Raw genomic sequence first — 21,039 nt, 5'->3', positions numbered from 1 at the left:
ATAAAAATGAATTTGCCATTTCAGCTGAAATGGATGCGCTATGAGATATAACATTTTTTAAACATTATTTGAGGATGTGGTTGAATATTTACCATTTTCTGCTAGTGATGAGATGACTTCTAGAATCATTTCCAGCTGCTCAGCGTCTGTCACGCTACCCAGACCTCTTGTTAATATCTCACATATACCAGTCTCTTCAAATGCTACTTTGTTGCAATCTATGCATAGAAATTCAATAATTCAAACCCAAATTTAGCAAGAAAACCATGAAACACAATATTGTACGGAAAATATTTTGATGACATGAAATCTTTTATGCAATTGTCAAAAATTGATATTAATTACAATTTGTAATGATACTGTAGTTTTAAAACAAACAACTCTAGTAATATGTCTTATGATATCCATCAATAGTATTAGATTGGTAAAAAAATCTTTGTACCATACCAGGACAACAGAACATATCTAGTATTTATAACTAAACCATTTTGATGTGGTTGTCACAGACAGTAATATAAACTATCAATTCACAGACAGTCTTTTCAACTATCAATTCATATTTAAACAAATAATCATAGATATTTTACAGAGTACAGGCAAGTTTAATGTACTTTTGATACCATTGGAGCTACTCATTGGAAAAATAGATAAATGTACAGCTTAGTGGCATAATATTGTAACATTAATGTGAATTTGTAATATCTGTAGTACTCTGTAACATTATCCCACATAGTATCAGCTTTAGTGTGTTGACATCAACCAAATTCATCTGGGTTATTATGTTATATTGCTTTTATGTTAGTGGAATATGCATGCGAAATAGGAGATGCCATTCTTTATGTCCCCATCTATTAAATATTCATATATCTTCTACTCTATGGTCATTTTATTCTGCATGAAGCTTACGTATAATTTAATTGGATGGCTTCGTCTTGCCCAATAAAAAAACTCTTAGCTTGCCCAATAAATCATGTGTATTGTCCAAAAACATCCATCCAATTTTATCATTATTACCTTTTCAGAATAACCTTCCTGAGTATAAAAAAAAGCTTATTGTCCAAGTGGTTAAGTAGTTGGAAGCTAGGTTACGTACTGTATAGGATGCAAGATTCTAAAAACCTAAAATGACTGAAATTGCAACTCATTTGTCACTGGTGTACTGGTTGTGACTCCTGGGATCAATTTCTAGTGCTCCCATTTTAAAAACTAGTATTATTTATTTATTTTTAGAGAAAACCAGTAGGGCAAGAATAGGGCAAACACTAAAAGTTTGAGATATTGGTTTAGGGCATTAAAATGATGTGTACAAATAAACATTCATTTCTTTTTATCTGAAAACAAAATACCCTTTGATTGATTGATTGATCCAATCGATTGGATTAAATAATCAATCAAGCAATCAATTAATAAACCTACCTTGGTCAGACATATTTCCAGCACACATAATAAGTTTACCACAAAATACCACATCATCAGAACAACTTTGTAGGTATCTGACAATCAATTCAACAACATCTAAAGAGACAGCCTCTGTTTGTAATGGGCCTGGTAATAAAATAAAAACAATGGAAGCAAAATCAATAGAATGTTAAATGTTATCTGAATTAGGTCAATACATAACACTTAATCTGTCTTTTTTAAGGCCAGAATATAGGTGAGGGCAGGACGATGTCACAACTGTCGAACACCGGTGAAAACAAGTCGAGTGCAAGTGAAATCAAGCTGCATGTTTGTTAACAACTTGGGTGTAATAGGGTAAATAAAGCATGCACCCATGTGCTTCATATGCTGCAACACTCTGCTGGGCCAACCAGACCTTTAGCAAGTGCAGTGTCTGGAATGTCCACACCAGCTTATATGTTTGCCAATTTGCACACATTTTACCATTGCAAAATGCAGCAGCAATTTTTTTTCTGCAGTATTTTCCTCTGCGGTCAAAATTTTCCATATTATTTTCTGTCATGTAGCAACAAATGTCAAAAAGAAGAATGGAGCCCTCAAACAAAGCTAATTATTTGAGTGGAAAATCAGAGACAAGAACCAAATATTGCAGAGTCGGTGGGCATTGATTATCAAAAGTAATTACAAATCACAATGTTGCTTTTAGCATTCCATAAGGTTCATAAGAAAGCCACATGCAACCATCCATAGCCTCTCATAATTTGGGTGACTTGTTGACTGTAATACAGTCTTGAGCAAATTGATCAATGTCTTCAGACCACCACATTGACCTATGGCTAGTCTAGCTTCATCTCTCTTTCCATCTTTATATTTCTCTCTCACCATTCCCCCCTCTCTCTCTAAATCTTTGTTATGTGGTCTCTGTTTCTCTCCCTCCTCTATCTCTGTATTTCTTTCTCTCACTCTCTCTCCCTGTCGCTTTCCTTGTTCACTTCAGATACAATGCTTTAAAATATGGTGTTTTTGATTTAATTGCATTGTATTCCTCTAGTATCTACAGTGTCTCAATTGAACTCTAAACTTGGACAATTCATTTTGTAATCCTGGACACATAACAACGGGCATGTTATTTTAAAATATAGTTCATTGCAACTAACAAACATACAAAATAAAACTGATTGCTTACCAAATGATTGGTACCCATCAATTTTGATGTTTATTGAAAAGCCTGCCTCTTCCAAATCTAACATTGGGTTAGTCCGTTGAAAGCCATACATTCTTATGGAAGACATGACCTTAATCTCTAACACAGGGGGTGTAGATTTCAAATGGAGTCACCCATTTAGGTTATCCCATTTTCATACTCCCTGTTTGGAAGATTAAGGTCATGTCTTCTATAGGTGTATGGATTTCAAATGTCCAGAATATATAGGTTATGACTTATGACTTGTACAATTAACCTACATATTATCTTATGTTTAATTTTGATAGGTCAGCGCAGACTCATCCATTGAAGGATATATCAAAATGATTGGTACCCATCAGTTTTCAGTGATTATGGACAAGACCGCTATATCAAAATACAACTCATTTTTTGGCCGATTTGGATGAAAAATGTGTCAAAATACTCAAATGTGTCAAAATACTCAAGAGATCATACTGCATCAAATAAGCCTTTTTAACCCCCTGAGTACTGCCTGCCAATCTATCATTACCTCTGATTGGTCAATTACATGATATCTTCATTTTAATCACCAATCAGAATGGAGCTTTGCAAATAAATCACCCCAATTTTTGTGTGTGGTGAAATTATTCTAACAATGTTGCTGATTGGTCCAATTGATAATGAAAACTTCTTTTTGACTAATAGGCAGGTAGTTCTCATGCAGTTAATGGCTGTTTAACCTACCCCTAATAAAAACCATAAGGCAGCACATGTCATGTATCATGTTTTGTATCTGGGCTCTTCACTTGTACTATGAACATTACAAGTACCCCACAGAATACTGATCAAAATGTTACTTCTTTTCATCAATAATCAATGTATAAAACATAATCGGCACCATAAATAGAAACAATAAATAAATAAGTAAATTGAATGCAATCAGTTTTCAGTGATTATGGACAAGACCGCTATATCAAAATACAACAGAGGAGCTACCTTATTTATATAAACTACGCAAAAAAAGTTCCTTTATGGTTAGGAAATTTACCCACTATTAAAATCTAGCGACCAATTTTGTACATTTGCTAAAAATTCGCATGCGGAGATTGTCCTGCAATTGTGACACCTCAATCACTACCCTACGACACTCCTGAGAAATGATATGAATGTTTAAGTAACACAAGGTCTAAAAATGAAAATTGCAAAGAAGTCTATTCAATGGTTTTAGAGCTGATTCACTGATCCAAGACGGTTTCATTATTCCCGCCTTTTCAATTTTAATTTAAAGCATTTTAATTGATGCATGTTGGATAATCCTTTGCTTATTGTGCAGATGAATGATGAAAGACAAAGGTGAGTGGGTACTATAAAGACATTTACGTTTTGAGAGATGGATATGGAAAAGGGATTCAAAACAGGTCATGATTACAGCTGCATTCCTGGAAGCAGAAGGAATTGAGACACTTGAGTGGCCCTCCAGAAGCCCTGATCTTATCCCCTTGGAGAACCTTTGGGATCAGCACAAGAGACGAGTCAACAAGAAGATAAAGGCAGATACAACTCTGGTGGGATTGCGTCGCATCGTTATCAACGAATGGAACAGGGTTGAACAAGGTAACATTCGACGCCTCATTAGGAGCATGAGACGCCGCGTGACTGCTGTAAGGGAAGCCAACGGGGGACACACAAAGTATTGAAAGACTGGTAAAGAAAGAGATTAATCTCAAGTGAAGTTGGAAGCGGCAGTATGATGCCTGAAATGTGCTCAGCAATTAAACAAAACATGTTATCTGCATGTTTGTTGTTTTTGTGTTCTTTTATGCTGAAAACTTGAATAGGCCTTTTTGCAATTTTCATTTTTCGACCTCGTGTTACTTAAACATTCATATCTTTTCTCAGGAGTGTCATAGAGTAATGATTGCGGTATCAAAATGCGCAGGACAATCATCCGCATGCGATTATTTAGCAAACATACAAAATTAGTCGCTAGATTTTAATAGTGGGTAAATTTCCTAACCATAAAGAAACTTTTTTTGCGTAGTGTATGAATGTTCTATATGATCATAAAACTATAAATCTTGGTCATTTCAATATGATCCATAAAGAAGAAGCAGGCTTGTCAATAAACACAGAAACTGATGGGTACCAATAATTTTGATACACCCTGTATCAATGAAAACTGATGGGACCAATCATTTTGATACACCATGTACACAGGTCCCTAGGCATTGATTATCAAAAGCAAAGTATACTAGACTCAATATCAAACACAATCACAATGTTTCCTTTACCATTGCCATAAGTAAGGTTCATAAGAAAGCCACAGGCAACCGTCCGTAGCCTCTCATTGGGCGAGCCTTTGTCCACCGTAACCAATCTAGTCTTAAGTAAATTGATCAATGTCTTCAGACCACCACATTGACTTATGGCTAGTCTAGCCTCGTCTGTAAAGAAACAATGGAAGGAAAGAAAAAAGGCAAGATGTTACAAGTCCACCACTTGATTGAATCTTATTGCACATGTATCAGGGTGACTTTAAAGGGAGTTGATATGTTTCTTCAAACCCATCTAGCATCTTTTATTGCCACCAGAACTTCATTTGTCTTTATTCTGCTTATTTTGCATGAGGTTTATGCCAAAAAAATTGTTTGCTTGTCATTGCACTCCAAATAGTGAGTAGCACTGACTGATAACAGTGATTTTTGGTAAAACAGTTTAAACACACTTTTCAGAATGTTAAATGAAAAACAACTTTTCTGGAATTTCCAAAATTAAGGTTGTATTCTTTTATACAATAAAAGCTTTTTTTTCCCAGATTAGGGTCAGTCGGGCAATGAAAGGGAAAGATATTTGAGGGGCCTTATAATGAAACAGGAAAACTGTGATAAAATTTTGTTGAAATCTTTGTTAATTTTGTAGTTTTAATTTATTGGTCAAGAATATACCAAATTGACACTTATGACCATCTTCCATTCAACCAATGAAACCGATGTTATGCTCTATTACTTTTAGTTTTTCTGAAAAATCATGAGTAAAAATATTTCAAAAAATAAATTGTTTTTCATCCCTCCTATAAGTAGGTCACATTTTAAAATTGGCCAGTTTTGAAGATACTCATATAAGTTGGTCTTCTGCAGTAGTCCATGATTGAATTGCTATAAAAACCAATTTCAGCCATCACTGACCACAAAAGGATGATATCAAATGGGTAAATTCTTTCAGACAGTATTGTCCTTTAACAATCATACCAAATATTCACTTCAAGTGAATTCATTTTCTTATGTACGCAGTGATTTTATTAAAGGTTACACATTGTCTGATATTGACAACTGTCTATTGACCATAGTGAAAGTTAAACCATGTTCAATTTCAGCACAGTTGACACAGCCTACGGTGAGACACTCTGTTTAAAGTGACTTTATCTCACAAATTTTCAGAATCACTTTATTTGCATGGCAATTACTTTTCCTTTCAACCAATTACTTCATGATCTTTTCAAGTTTCCAAATTGGAAGCAACTTTATTACTGTTACTGGGAATTTTACTTCAACCAATTTTAAAAATCTTAACATTAAATCAAAGATCACATTAACAATAGAAAGAAATCTGCTGTACCAAAGTGGATATGAAGCCTTCATTAAACCAAATCTAATGAAACATGTGACACTACTAAAGCCATAATGCAGGGTTGCTGATTTCTTTGATTTTTTTCAAATTTTTATTTTTTGTATTCCAAGAACTGCTTTACCCCATGATCAAGACAAATGAGATCAGTGGAATGCTAGACAGATGCGCAATCCTATTAGGCATTTACAAAATATCAAAATGGAAAATTTCAAAAACACAAAATTTTGTAAAATTGTGGGAAAAAGCTAGCCTGTTGAATTCTGCATCTTGAAGATGAATTTTTAGCAAAAGATAAAATTACATCATAGAGGTATTTTAATTGTATCTAAAAGTTGAAAAGGCACTAAGAATGAAGTAAAACAGTCAATTTAAGAAAGAAATTAACTTACATTTATCAAAAATGGTAACAAAATTAAAAAGTTGATTTAAATCAGTGATTTTTTTTATTTAATTCGCAATTCAACTTTGATTTAAATCAAACAACCCTGCCATAATGTATGATTTTGATCAAATTTTAATTTGGTCATTCTTTGCCAAAAATTATCAATCATTAATAGAAACAACTGCCAAGGAGGTTTTCTGATCATTTTAAGCTAAAATAATGAGGTAAAATGACAGAAAACCACTTATTTAGCCATTTTAACTGTTGAGCTCTTTGGGGGAATTGGCAAATAAAACCAGGATCCCAGGTTTTAATCAAAAACTATTGTTACTGTAATTAAAGCACTTCAGGCTCAGTCTTTCACAGAGTACTTTAGTACACCATATTACAATCATGCAAAAAGTATAAATTCATGAAAAATTGAGGGCATCGCTATGAGCAAATCACACATTATTGCTTTAAATATCATGTTGGTTGAGCTCAGATTGAGCTAGAAGCCTGAGCTCCTAATGTCTGAAAGGAATGGAAAAATACTTTAAAATAATTGATTTGTGTGTCTAAATTTTATGGATACAAATATGTGGATCACACTGCACACGCCTACGAAACTACATATTATGTTGCCAATTTAGCTGCAATATTATGTTGCCAAGTTAGCTGCAAACAGAAACTGATATGTTAAAGGTAAATGTCAAAACCAACACCCTGTTATATTAGCCCAAGGTATGACATTTGTTTCAATCAACAGAGAAATAAATCCCCAAATGGGTCATGTGCAGTGGCAACCTGTGTCCTCATGAGGTAATCAGGTTTGCAGGTGCGCTGTATCAATTTACTATGGTAACCTTAAGCCATTGGACAGAACAGAACACATGGGACCTATTCTATACAATGTGAGAGAAGATGCTACAAATTTATAATTTTTTTAGTAATAAAGGTCAAATAAAATATTGATTTCATGATACGACTGTTGTTGCATTATTGAAGCGACACTATAAATATTTCTATCTTGAAGGTAAACAATGCAATTTTGATTGTATAGTTTGAGCAAAATGTACAATTTACAATGCGTAATTTAACAATTTTGTAGACTTACCATAATTACAGAGCTCTACATGTCTGTATGATTATATCAGTATAATGGCCTAACAGACTGCTTATGTAGTCCTGGATGTACTATAGATGTACCATAATTATAGCAAATATTGCCTAGAGCTCTACATGTCTGTATATGGCTACATCAGCATCATGGCCTAACAGACTGCCTATGTAGTCCTGGGTGTACTATAGACTTACCATAATCACAGCAAATGATGCCTAGAGCTCTACATGTCTGTATATGGCTACATCAGCATCATGGCCTAACAGACTGCCTATGTAGTCCTGGATGTACTATAGATGTACCATAATTATAGCAAATATTGCCTAGAGCTCTACATGTCTGTATGGCTACATCGGCATCATGGCCTAGCAGACTGCTATGTAGTCCTGGATGTACTATAGATGTACCATAATCACAGCAAATGTTGCCTAGAGCTCGACATGTCCGTATGGCTACATCGGCATCATGACCTAACAGACTGCCTATGTAGTCCTGGGTGTACTATAGACTTACCATAATCACAGCAAATGATGCCTAGAGCTCTACATGTCTGTATATGGCTACATCAGCATCATGGCCTAACAGACTGCCTATGTAGTCCTGGGTGTACTATAGACTTACCATAATCACAGCAAATGTTTCCTAGAGCTCTACATGTCTGTATATGGCTACATCGGCATCATGACCTAACAGACTGCCCAATGTGCCCATACAGTCCTGGATTTACTAATAGACTTACCATAATCACAGCATATGTTGCCTAGAGCTCTACATGTCTGTATGGCTACATCGGCATCATGGCCTAGCAGACTGCTATGTAGTCCTGGATGTACTATAGATGTACCATAATCACAGCAAATGTTGCCTAGAGCTCGACATGTCCGTATGGCTACATCGGCATCATGACCTAACAGACTGCCTATGTAGTCCTGGGTGTACTATAGACTTACCATAATCACAGCAAATATTGCCTAGAGCTCTACATGTCTGTATATGGCTACACCAGCATCATGGCCTAACAGACTGCCCAATGTGCCCATACAGTCCTGGATTTACTAATAGACTAACCATAATCACAGCATATGTTGCCTAGAGCTCTACATGTCTGTATATGGCTACATCGGCATCATGGCCTAACAGACTGCTACGTAGTCCTTGATGTACTATAGATGTACCATAATCACAGCATATGTTGCCTAGAGCTCTACATGTCCCTATGGCTACATCGGCATCATGACCTAACAGACTGCCTATGTAGTCCTGGGTGTACTATAGACTTACCATAATCACAGCATCATGGCCTAACAGACTGCCCCATTGTGCCCATACAGTCCTGGATTTACTAGCAGACTTACCATAATCACAGCATATGTTGCCTAGAGCTCTACATGTCTGTATGGCTACATCAGCATCATCATGGCCTAACAAATCACACAGGGTAGGTATCAGCTTTGCATCAATACATGGTTTCCTCACAAACTCTAACAGAAAAAAAGAAAAGAATACAAAACATTAGAAAATTGGTGTTTTAACTGTACAGAAAAGCAATAATTTACCACATCATAATATAAAAATGCTTGATTTGGACACAATGTCACATGTTTTTGCACCAAAACTTTGGTAAAAATAAATATATAATCATATATATATATAGTCCACCCAAAGCATTTCATCGTGTCGTCTGACGATTGCCTTTTAGGCATGAAACTCAGAGTAACGACTACCTATTCTGGAAGGTCTGTTCTTTGAATTTTTATACGCTATATTTTGGGATTGACAACATTTTACTCAAGTTAGACTATCTTTTGAATAAAGTGCTCAATCCCAAAAGAGAGAGCGTATAAAAATTCAAAGAACAGACCTTCCAGAATAGGTAGTCGTTACTCTGAGTTTCATGCCTAAAAGGCAATCGTCAGACGACACGATTATACTTATATATGTCCAGGCAATTTTCTTTTGCTGACACGTGAAAATTTACAGCACAATGTATAATGTTTTTATTTTTATATGAGTAAAACAAGAACAAAATTTGTGTTCATGAAGATATTTGTTCATTCAATATCTGTTGTCATTTTTCTTTCTTTTTCTTTTTGGAAAAAAGAACTTTCAAGCTTAAAATAGCAACACCTGCCCAGGCTGCCCTCCAAAAAGCCAACAATATCCAACAAACCCCATCAGCAGCAATAATTATTCATAACCTCATTAATAAACACGATGCGTGCGATCCAATCATATTTTATTATTTGTGAAAACACGAGCGCAAATCGAGGTCATTAATATCTCACAATTGACCGCAAAATGCGTAATTGTTCCAATGTCGCACACAATTGACCTCCGCGTGCACCATATTTTGCGTCCAACAAACTGCGCGCACGCTGGCTGCCGTATTTGGATTGCACGCTACCATATTTGCACAGATTCTGATAAGCACTTTTGTTATTGGTCGTCTTGTTTTAGCCTGATCGATTTTGGGAAAGGGAAGATGTAAAAAATTGTTTATTTTACAAACTTTTGAGGAACATTTTGTGTTATTTTGTAAAGTTAAAAGATCAAAGTAACGGTTATGAATGAGGTTAATAACTTTGCATCGGTAATTTGTCGGGCATTGTGAAAAATCGAAACATTTTGCTTTGGACCTCGGAATATCCCTCGAGGCCTCGGGATATTCCTCGGTTCCAAAGGCAAAATGTTTAGATTTTCACAATGCCCTCCAAATAACCGATCGCAGTTATAATCTCTAAATAGTGCACTATACAAAACCCACAACATAAGATCTTGAGCAGTGTACTTTAAACAAATGCTGGTCATCCACAGTCCATACAGCACAATACCCTAATCCGCCTATATCTAGAATAACCATCACAGCACAAACTTTTCGTATAGATAGACTTGAATATCTACATCTCTTTTTCCAAAAATTTCAAATAACGATTGTCCGCTAAACTACACAGACATGACTTTGGGGCTTGATTAAGCATTGCCACAGAGCAAAGTACTTGAGTCGAGTACTTTACCGATTCAGTGACCTTGACAACATATTAATACCAATTTATACATAAATGATTTACGTCACTTGTTTCCAGTTAATGAATATGTAACAAACATAGCCGCAAAAATTCCCCTTCCTTATACCATACAGAATCACACAATTCTTATTTGGAAGTCAATCTATAAACATCACGATAATCAAATTAATAATTATAAAAATAGCAACAAGAAGTAATTTGCTTCTTGTAGCACACAATAGGCATGTCCACATGGAGAATGTTTAGCTAAAGCAACATGGGTCTTGAGAAAACACTTGGGGGATATCCACTGTGTGAACCATCTAGAGGAATCCAATCACTATTGCAGGCATGAGAATGATCATCCATGAAAAAACCTGAAAAAGTTGAAAAAGCCTGAAAAAGTGTGTGAAATTAGGCTAAAAAGGCCCGAAATTAAAAGAAAGTGCGGAAATTTGGACCAGAAAAAAGCCTGAATTCAGGCTCAAACCTAAAAATTCTCATGCCTGCTATTGGGGTTTGTCCCAAAATTTATCCCCAAGAAATTAAAGGAATTTTGTGATTTCTCCAGTGATCCTCAAGTGGTCTTCGAGTGCTACTGCAAAAAAGTAGGTAAATTGCTAAACTTGACCAGTCAGGTAGAGATAGCTCCCTGTGTTAATAACCAGTCGAGGTAAACATCACATTTCTCTCTATTTTATGCTTTTTCTAGCTTTGGACAAATGTGCCCTGAGAAATGTGAGTAACAGCCAATTTAACATTTAAAAATAAAAAAATAATTACAAGCTTAGTATCCAAATATCGTACCGAAAATTTAAACATTGCAGTAGAAATCGAGATGCAATGCAAAAGCAAGAAATAGTGCGATTCTATTTTAAAAAGTGTCTGAAACCAAACGAGTCATCCCTAAGTGCAATAGAGTTGTGGTAAAATCGCTTGTTGCTGGTTCTGATTAAGGTTGTGGTAAGTCACGTATGGACAATCACTCAAGTTAGCGATAATATCTTTGGTATTTTATATCACAGGTTGTGTAAAATTTAACTTGAGTAAGGATTCAGGTCTGAACATGCCTAAAAGGAAAACACAAGACTCCATTAAGCACCTAGAAGTCAATGACCACAACCTATTGTATTCTTTCTTATACACATTATGAGCTTTATTGTCTCCTCAGTCAAGGTCTTTTATTTAACTGCTTCAGCTCATTGTATGTCTGATTATCACTTTATTGAACGATGATGGAATGGTATTTTCACTTAACAGCATCATACAATGAATACAGTGAAGATTGAAATATACCCACATGATATCGCTATATATGCATTGTTTCATGGTCACATGGTTCATCACCTGACTTGCTATTGAAGACCCAATCAGAAGCATGTACCGTATTTCCTTGAATAGTCGCCCCCCTCAAATAAACGCCCCCACCACTTTTTTCAACCAAGATGCTAATATTGTATTATAGCTGTATCTATATTGATATTGATTAAATGTTGCTTTAAATATTATTGATTAAGTAGCTATCTACTGCTGATTCTGGTATTGATGAAATACCGTATTTCCTCAAATAGTTGCCCCCCCTCAAATAAATGCCCCCATCACTATTTTCACCCAAGATGTTTCAAAAATGCAGATATTTCCATGCTATCTTGTGTAGTAAGCTTACCATGTTGCTCACATGGTCGATAATAGCAGCAATAATTGGCGAAAATCTGCATCGGAAACCCGGAAGTGAACCAAATGTCAATGTTTCTAGTTCATAGTTCGTCATTTTAGCGTGACTTTTAAGCTACCTAATGATTTGAATGGGACTTGTCGTGCTAAAAATGACCTCTAATAACCCCCCCCCCCGTCTGGAAAATGCAACGTCCCCAGGGGCGTTTATTCGAGGGAATACGGTAAGTTGAATGATTACAACTCATACCACAGGCTGAGTGCCTCCCCTTCTGAGGGACGGGGCGGGAAACACACAGGGCACCTCCGGCCAACCCGAGAGTGTTAGGGTTAACCAACCCCATATCTAACAGAAGTTTGGCCAAAAAGCTAAATGCATAAGCTAAATGTTAAGGTTTAGCCTATATGGCTATTACACTGTTGCTTGTATAATGGTACTGGAAACATCAACCATGCTGAGCCATATTGTAGAAAACATGTTTGCATGCTCAATCGCCCTCTTTTTTTACCCTGTGTCCAGGCCTGGGGAAGGAGCCTCATAATGTTGCTCAACCTATGATTTTAATTCACCCTAACCCTACTAACTACCGCAAAACACCACAGGATGGGTATCACCCCTTCAGTAGGGCAGGGGTGGGCAACACACAGGGCCCTGAATGAGTTACAGTTAATGCACAAAGAGATTTTTCATCATGGAGGTAGTACAAAATCCTTTATCAATTTTTATTACAGCTGCAATATTGTGCAGATACAATGCAGAGTACACATCTGGTATGCATTTTGTGGCTAAGGAAGGGAATAATATATATTATTATTTATATCAGCCTTACGAGAAGTACAATAAATCCGCATATAGTATAGTTTCTTTGAACAACCCCATTAAAAACGATTGTATGAGCAGATGAATTGTGTGTGCGTACATTGCGCTGATTGGCACCACAGGTCAAATTTGATTTATTTTTACCAAGTCAGTCTAATAAAATAATAATAATAATAATGTTGAATGGCTTATTTTCAATATAAATATACTTTGTCTTTTAATAAATTCTAATAATAAAATAACCAAAAGTGGGTAACTAAAATAAAATGAATCACAAATTATTAGTTAAAGTTATCAAATTCAATTGTTGTAGGGTTGTTCACAGCCTCCTGTTTTTTTATTATATTTGATCAAATAAGCAAGCATGGTTCATTGTTGTATATCTTTTGACAAGAATTTAATTGAACAAGACATTTCAAACATGTAGTAAAAGATTCTGAAATATTTTTACGGTACTGTATCTCGTAGTGGATTAGTGCTGTATATTTTGGAAAGTATATAGTGAGCAAGGAATAAGGTATATGCAATGGCCAAATGATCACGATGATTAGCGTTGTAAACTCAAATAACACCTTATCCCTATCTCTTTCCTCTAAATGTATACATCATCTGTTAGTGGCTAGTCAGTGGAAATGATTTTGTCACCTATTATGTATGCAGGATATATTGTGATGTACAGGATGCATGATGCGATTGAGCAATATTTAGTTGGAAATCAGGAGTATTCAATTTTGACTTTTCAATCATCATATAAATAAATGCATTGCAAATAATAACAAAATATCATAAAAATTTTGATCCAGTTTCTGAGATAGGAAGATTTATAGAATCCATAAAATAAAATAAAACCAAAGTTGCATGTTGGATTTTGGATGCATCTTTAAAATTGATTTCTATGACATACAGCTCTTTTTCCTTGATCATGTGATATAAACAGTAATGTCAGTGATAACATGTCTGATATCATTTGTCAGAGGCTAGGTGATTGATTATGAGCTTATGTGATGTGATAAAGCTAAATAAAACGGATGTCAGTAAACTTGATCTGGAGAGATAAGGAATTATTATGTTTTATTGCTTATAGTGGCAATAAAGTGATCAGATTTAAAGCTTGATTTGATGGTATTTTTGGCATAATCAATAGTTGCAAAAATGAAAATTACTTTTGGCCAACAACACCCATTGCACTCATTAGTGACTTTATTGCTTCTGTTCATTTCAAATGATTATTCTTTTTTACTATAAAAACACGAATTAAAATCAGTATTTTGATAATGTTATTTTTGCATAGCACCCTTTGTGCAGTAGTGGTGGTCGGTGGCAGTAGCATAGGGAGCAGTGCATGTGGCTTTTTGTTGGCAGTGGCCAGCAGTGAAGATGACCTGCTTCAATGAAATAATAGAGGATTGAACCAAACATCTATACAGAAATGAATGAATATGCCATTAAAAAAATTCTCCATTTTCTTAAAAAGAAATTGAGTCCTCCTTTAACTACAGTAATAAAAAAGTGAAGTAGTTGACCCTTTGAACGGTTATCTCAAAATGAGGTTCTATTTGCAAGCAAAGTGTGTGTGTGTTTGTTTGTACACCTTTCATATACATCTTTAATGCAGCGTATACCATGTGAAAACATTCTGATGCATTGCCTTTATACGTACAAGAAAAATGCAAAAAAGTGCCCTTTTGAGAACATATTTCCATGTAGAACCCAATGTTTGTAGCAAGATGCAACTTGGTACAAAGAGTGAAAAGCAGGTGACAAATTTTTGCTTATTTTTTGCTCTTATTTAATACATAGCAAATAATCCCGAGATCTGAAAAAAAATCCATGAGAAGTGTAAACTCTGCCTAGACTGGTCAAATCTGCTTGCTTATTTTCCCAAGATTGTAGTAGCATCAGAACTAGGGCACTAAGTCTCAAGTGAACTATTATTCATGAGCTGTTAGGTAAGTATTGGTCAGCAAAATTGTTGAATCTCATGAAATTCATGATGAAACTCTGATGCATTGTAGTTTGTATATGTTATTTGGTTCAAACTAAGCTAGGGCAGATGACCTAGCAAATTATACTCTAAAGAAGAAAAAAAGTAGGAACTCCAGATATCTATCAAACACCATCTTTTAGTTAGCTTAGCCTAATAATCTCCAGAATCTGTATTCTTCAATCCTAAGGAAAGTCAAAAGAAAATTGTGATCATTGGTTTAATGGCGGTGCAATATGGCACTTTGTACATGCACAAGGGGCTTTCTTTCTACATTCAAACACTGAAAATTGCTTTATTTTTAAGAAACAAGAGCAGATCCTGATACGAACTTGACAGTGTCATACTTGTTCCTGCAATACAAATTATTGATACATGGGGTCACCCTAAGAAATCAATAGAAATTGATATTGTTACCAGGAGTGGGGTGGGGTAGGGTTAGTACTAACATGGACAGGGTGTCTCATGAAGAATGCTTGGTTTACTCTAGATGCTTTTGATCACTGCAGGCATCATTTTGCACATTGTAGAAGGTAATTATAGTCACAAGTAACAAGATTTTGTCTCAATATCAATAAAAGGAAAAGAAACGTAAACAAAAATATCCTGTTCAGCTTACAAGATAGCAAAAAATATAGATCAATTTGTCAGCTTTATTGTAATGTATACATGATCTTATTTTGATTTTCTCACCATACTTTAACCATATGAAGTCTGTATTGAAATATTTGACCTATTTTTAGCATCTAGCACAAAGTTGATTAAACGGAAACGATCTCATGATTGAGTAATTTAATCAGATGAGTAGCTCATTGATTACCGCGGCAAATGGACATCTGTATGTCATGCCTGCCTGCATAGATACAAGTAAATCCATTGGGTTAAGAATACAAAACAACTTTGGTCTACACTAATTTTCAATCAACAAAAACAGAATAAAACTTTTCTTTGCACTCTATATTAAATGGCAGCCAGTTGCAAAGGGGATATTTCAGATTTGAACCTGTGACTTATTCGCTGTCATAGTGCATGTTAGTAACCATTGGTTACTGCTCCAAGCCTGGGCTCATACACTTGTTCTGAATTTTGATATGCCATAGGCTTTGTGTTGTGATCATTTCGATCAGTGGTTCGTAACAAAGAAAGCGTGATCCAGTTGACCTGGCAATGGTCATATTGTAATGTGCACTATGACAGCGAATAGATGCTCACCAATACATGTATATGAAGCTGGGTTTAGTAGTATCAATTTCAAATTTTCAAAGGGGATGGAGGGGCATTTTGGGGACAGGTGGCAATCAGTGTCCAGAATGGGGTCAGATGGGGTATGGGTGTGTTTTGTCAAGCATGTGTGATACCAGAATGACTATCTTCTATGACACAACAGTAAATTACTAAAAACAAACCTTATATTACTCTATAGGACGCTTTAATATTGAGTTTGTATTGAGATGGCACAATCTGTGCTCCATCCAGCTTTTTGGACTGACTTTGCGTTGCATGCTCGTTCAAGATTGCATGGGCCACAGACTATGGCTAATCTACATATGAATCAAAATGATATGGTCTGAATTTGATGATAACCAATATTGGATTTTTTAATATCACCAAATAGCTGATCCAATCCTATATTTTCCTTGGCCTAAAATGACAAATACTTAAATAACCAAATTGAATATGTTTATTTAAAATCATAAAATTGTGTTGATTCAATTTTACATTTGACTGCAACTTAAATGAATTAACTTTAATTGATATTCATCCTGACCATGAAAAATATGTCAAATGAAATCATAAAACAGTACACAAATGTGCACAATGTACTGGTATGGTGTAATCTTTGCCCCAAGTCAAACATGGATGAACATTATTGGAAATGAAAGCCATGTTCCTGCTAATCCAATATTCTGCTGATAGTGCTCAATATCTGTCTGATCCAATACCAAATCTGATTATTACTTCACATCTAAAAATACCCAGCCCAACTTTAATAATCACTATTGTGTGCAATTGGGTAATGTTTTATAAGGAGATGCATTTTATGCAATGTTGAAGTTAACAGCATTAATAATATTTTTAATAGCATGACTATTTTATTGAAATAATATGTGCATCCAAAGTAATCTACCCCCATGCCCTCCTTAAATTTGCTCTACATTTAGATGTGTTAAAAACCGAAGGGGCCACTTAACTTTGATAATTTAGTAGGCATGCGACACTCAGGTTTTCACAAGTAGGGTCTTGGGACAGGATTTTCTCCAAAAAAATTATGTATTGGAACTTATATATTCAGTTTTTACACCACTTTAGTAGGTATGTGACGCTAATGTATTAAAAAAATAGAGTCTTGGGAACTGATTTTTGCCTTAAATATTTTGAGTATTGGAAACTTATATTTAATTTTACCTGCTTGAGTACATTGTGATGCTCAGGTATTCAAAAGTAAGGCCTTGGGAACTGCTTCTGTCGTTAACATATTAGGGTATTGGAAGTAAAATTTAGCTTGTAAACTGGTTGCGTATTAAGGCACAGGCAGCTGATATTTTGCTTTTAGAAATCAAAATGAATGGAGCATGAAACTGTCAGGGTTTTTTTTTTCAGAGGAACTGAAGCAAGCTAAAACAGGGGTCTTACAATTGGCCGAGAAATCTGAAAAAAGGCTGGTCACATCCTTTATAGCCCATTATATGCAAGTGCCCCCTTCTCTTTCCACACCTTCCCTTCTCCTGGGGTAAACATCCTTACCATTCTTTGCCATTTCTGCCACCATTCTGGCTATCTTGGTCTTGCATGATGGATTGCAGTTACCTTTCAGACTCCATGAAGCAGTATTAAGGATTCCACCATCTAGAAGCTTTTGACACATGGATTCTGCAAACAAGAAAACGAGGTCTGTAAACATAGGTCATGATAGGTGGACTGGCTTCTGTGGCAATGAAACAATCCTCACCTGGGCTGTTATCCAGACCACACAGTGGCAAAGCTATGACTTTTTTAGAGGGGAGAGGGACAAAGGAACTTTTAATGGGGAAAACTCTTACAAAAATGGTTAAAAATGTACAAAAAGGCCTAGATACCTCTAAAATATCAGGACAGCCAGCATCCCACATGGGAGAGGCAGGGGGGGGGGGCAAGACTTCTCATGGGGGAGCTTCCCCCATTGGCTACACCACTAAGGCTGTGACATAGAAACAATCAAAATGAGGCAGTTGAGTTCAATTCTCAGACAGTTGGCACAAATAGCAGGCTGCCCCTGTCAGTGATATGTCAAGCAATAGAGTAAACTGAATGGTATTTTTAATAAAATAATTTTTTTTTATAAGCAATTTACAATTCATGAGAAAATACTCTACAAATTATCCACTATTTTGGGACAAAAACATAATTTTCCTGGTAAACAAATCTCTTGATAAGATCAGTTTTACATAAAGTACACAGAATCCTCCTCCATAGCACTTTAAAGTACACCAGTGATGAGGTATAACATCTTGAACTAGTTTGTTATGTCTAGAAGAACACTACAAATTGGTTGAAAAAGCAATCCCAACATGATCAGTACACATATGAATTCACGTTATTGTAAGGCACATCTAGAGATTTAGGATTGGGGCTAGGATTTAGGCCCAGTACAAATGACCATACATTTTCAGCCCTTCGATATACCAATGACCCTTACTTCTAGGCCAATTTTAGTATGTGGATGGGTAATTTTTTCATAATATCCCCAATTTTTTCAGAAAAATAGCCCAATTTTGCCTATCTAGCCAACGTTTCAAAATTTGATATAAAATAGGATCGATTGAGCCCATATTTATTGGTCGAGCTACGAGTTTTAAAATATTGGATGAGACGTAGTCAAGTCCAATATTTTAAAACTCACAGCTCAACCAATAAATGTGCGGCTCAATAGATCCAATTTTTATATCAAACCACGATTTGCAGCACTTCAAATGGGAGGTTAATAGCATCAACCCATCACTTTAATTATAGGCCGTTCCCATCATTTCCCACTTGCGGTCTGCAATATGAAGCAGAATGCATCATGGGATTAGTTTCATATCCTTTATCATTTACACAGGCATCAGTGGGTGTAACGTATTGACTCCATCCAGCCAGCTTGTTTACCACTTGCCTGGATCAAAGAAAAACATGTCAACTATGGCCAGTTATCTAAGGACATGCAGTATTATTACATATAGGCTACTCTCCACAATTCCAAAACTTTTTTAGATACAATATTTTTTCAGGATTTTAGAAAAGTTCAAGAAAATGCACACTATTAATTTGTTTCAAATGGCCATCTATGAACACATTCCTAACCTGTCCTTACCATCTTGTCTTTGCAGTGCTACCAGGATGCTGTCTACTGATGATTCCAATTCATCTGACTCTGTGTTCTCATCTGCCAGTTTGAGGCGAACCACTGCCTGGTTAAGGTCATCTGTAACAAGAGAAAAAAACCCAAATATTTAGAGTAAGATCAATTAAATTTAAAAATATAGAGTATTCAAACAGCATTCTAGATGCTAGTGCCCTAATTCCTTTAAACAGTGTCATTAATGTAAGTATCATAATGTAATCCATCGTATCTGTTGTGCAATGGTATGGGCTTCAACTCATGGTCGGGAGGTTACTGGTTAAAAAATGTTGTAAAAACTACTTTAAAAAATCGCAGTGATTTATAGTGCACTACGCACAGGCACAATGCCAGAACGTTTATCCACAAGCCTCAGCACACTTGTACACTTAGAAAAAGCCTTTAACATATTTCCTCACTTGTCTCTATAAACCCAGGTGTATATAGATGGGTACCAGTATATAGTTGGTAAAAAAAAAAACTTGTTGGGTAGGACGAGTGGCAAAAACCCTTTACAGCACCTTGTAAAGGGGAATCTGGCACAAACCCTAAGGAAAAAAAGCGACATGCACTCCAGCCTAGGCCTTTGAGCACTGCTCAGGCATAATATTGACCATTTTCTTCCATATCTGTTGTATAGCGATTCTTAAGAATTTTGTTTAAAAGTAAAATTTGCCAGTTGATGTGTACAACAACATGGCATTTAAACTTATCTATCTGTTAAAAATTGCCCTCGGACTAATCAATGTTTTAATACCTCACTGAATATCTGACAACAAATTCATTATAGATTTCTGCTTTCATTTGAAAGTAAATATGCAGCATCATGACTATCTATATTGCAGATACCAGCACTGTATTATTATTGTCCTTGTCATTATCACTGTTTGTCATCATAAGCATAATCACCATAATTGTTAGATAATTATGGTAAAGTATCTGCTGAAAGATATTAAGAGTGTCATTAATTTCAATTTATTTTCATATTCATTGATCTATTATGTCTACTATGTGTAATCTTTCATATAGACCCTATGCAATAAACCAACTGGCACAGTATAACAATTGAAATAAGCAGCCAAGTTGGAGGAGAGTTCTAAGATGCCAAAGGGACAGGTCTCTAGTTCAATCCTACAACCATTCATATTTAACATCTGTTTTATTGTATTATCATGAGACAAAATGATTAGTTCATAAAAAATCAAATTTCATAAACATTACAGATTCCACTCAAATAGAAATAAGTTCCATTCAATATCAAACAACAATATGTCTATAAGTGGATAACACACATTCCTTGAATAAGTTCATCAGGATGGTTAGATATTATTTTTGTTTTTACAAGTCCACAATTTACTGAGTAGCAATACTCCCATTCTCATCTCTAGAGTGTTCTGTTCCTTGCAGTAGCTGATTGTATTTGTATACCATACACTATTTAGTGAATATATGTTCCTTCATTGCAGCAGATAACATTGTCCCTCCCTCCCCCCTGTGCTTTCTGATCCACATTGTTTCTCTG

General features: G+C 35.5%; 1 protein-coding gene across 1 annotated transcript in view; it reads right to left on the bottom strand.

Annotated features, from left to right (window-relative positions):
- The window catches only part of LOC140158829 (rap1 GTPase-GDP dissociation stimulator 1-B-like), a 105,798-nt gene that overhangs the window by 26,076 nt on the left and 58,683 nt on the right, over window positions 1–21,039 (bottom strand). The window contains exons 3-8 of the mRNA XM_072182061.1: window positions 19,491–19,601; window positions 17,906–18,031; window positions 9,033–9,158; window positions 4,858–5,010; window positions 1,417–1,545; window positions 93–218 (exon numbers count right to left, since the gene is read on the bottom strand). Coding sequence (XP_072038162.1) covers window positions 93–218; window positions 1,417–1,545; window positions 4,858–5,010; window positions 9,033–9,158; window positions 17,906–18,031; window positions 19,491–19,601 — 771 coding nt within the window. The remainder of the gene's footprint in view (window positions 1–92; window positions 219–1,416; window positions 1,546–4,857; window positions 5,011–9,032; window positions 9,159–17,905; window positions 18,032–19,490; window positions 19,602–21,039) is intronic.

This window comes from Amphiura filiformis, chromosome 8, assembly GCF_039555335.1.
Source record: "Amphiura filiformis chromosome 8, Afil_fr2py, whole genome shotgun sequence".
NCBI classification, from domain to species: Eukaryota; Metazoa; Echinodermata; class Ophiuroidea; order Amphilepidida; family Amphiuridae; genus Amphiura; species Amphiura filiformis.
Note: the sequence above shows the minus strand (reverse complement) of the source record. Positions and strands in the feature narration are given on the sequence as shown.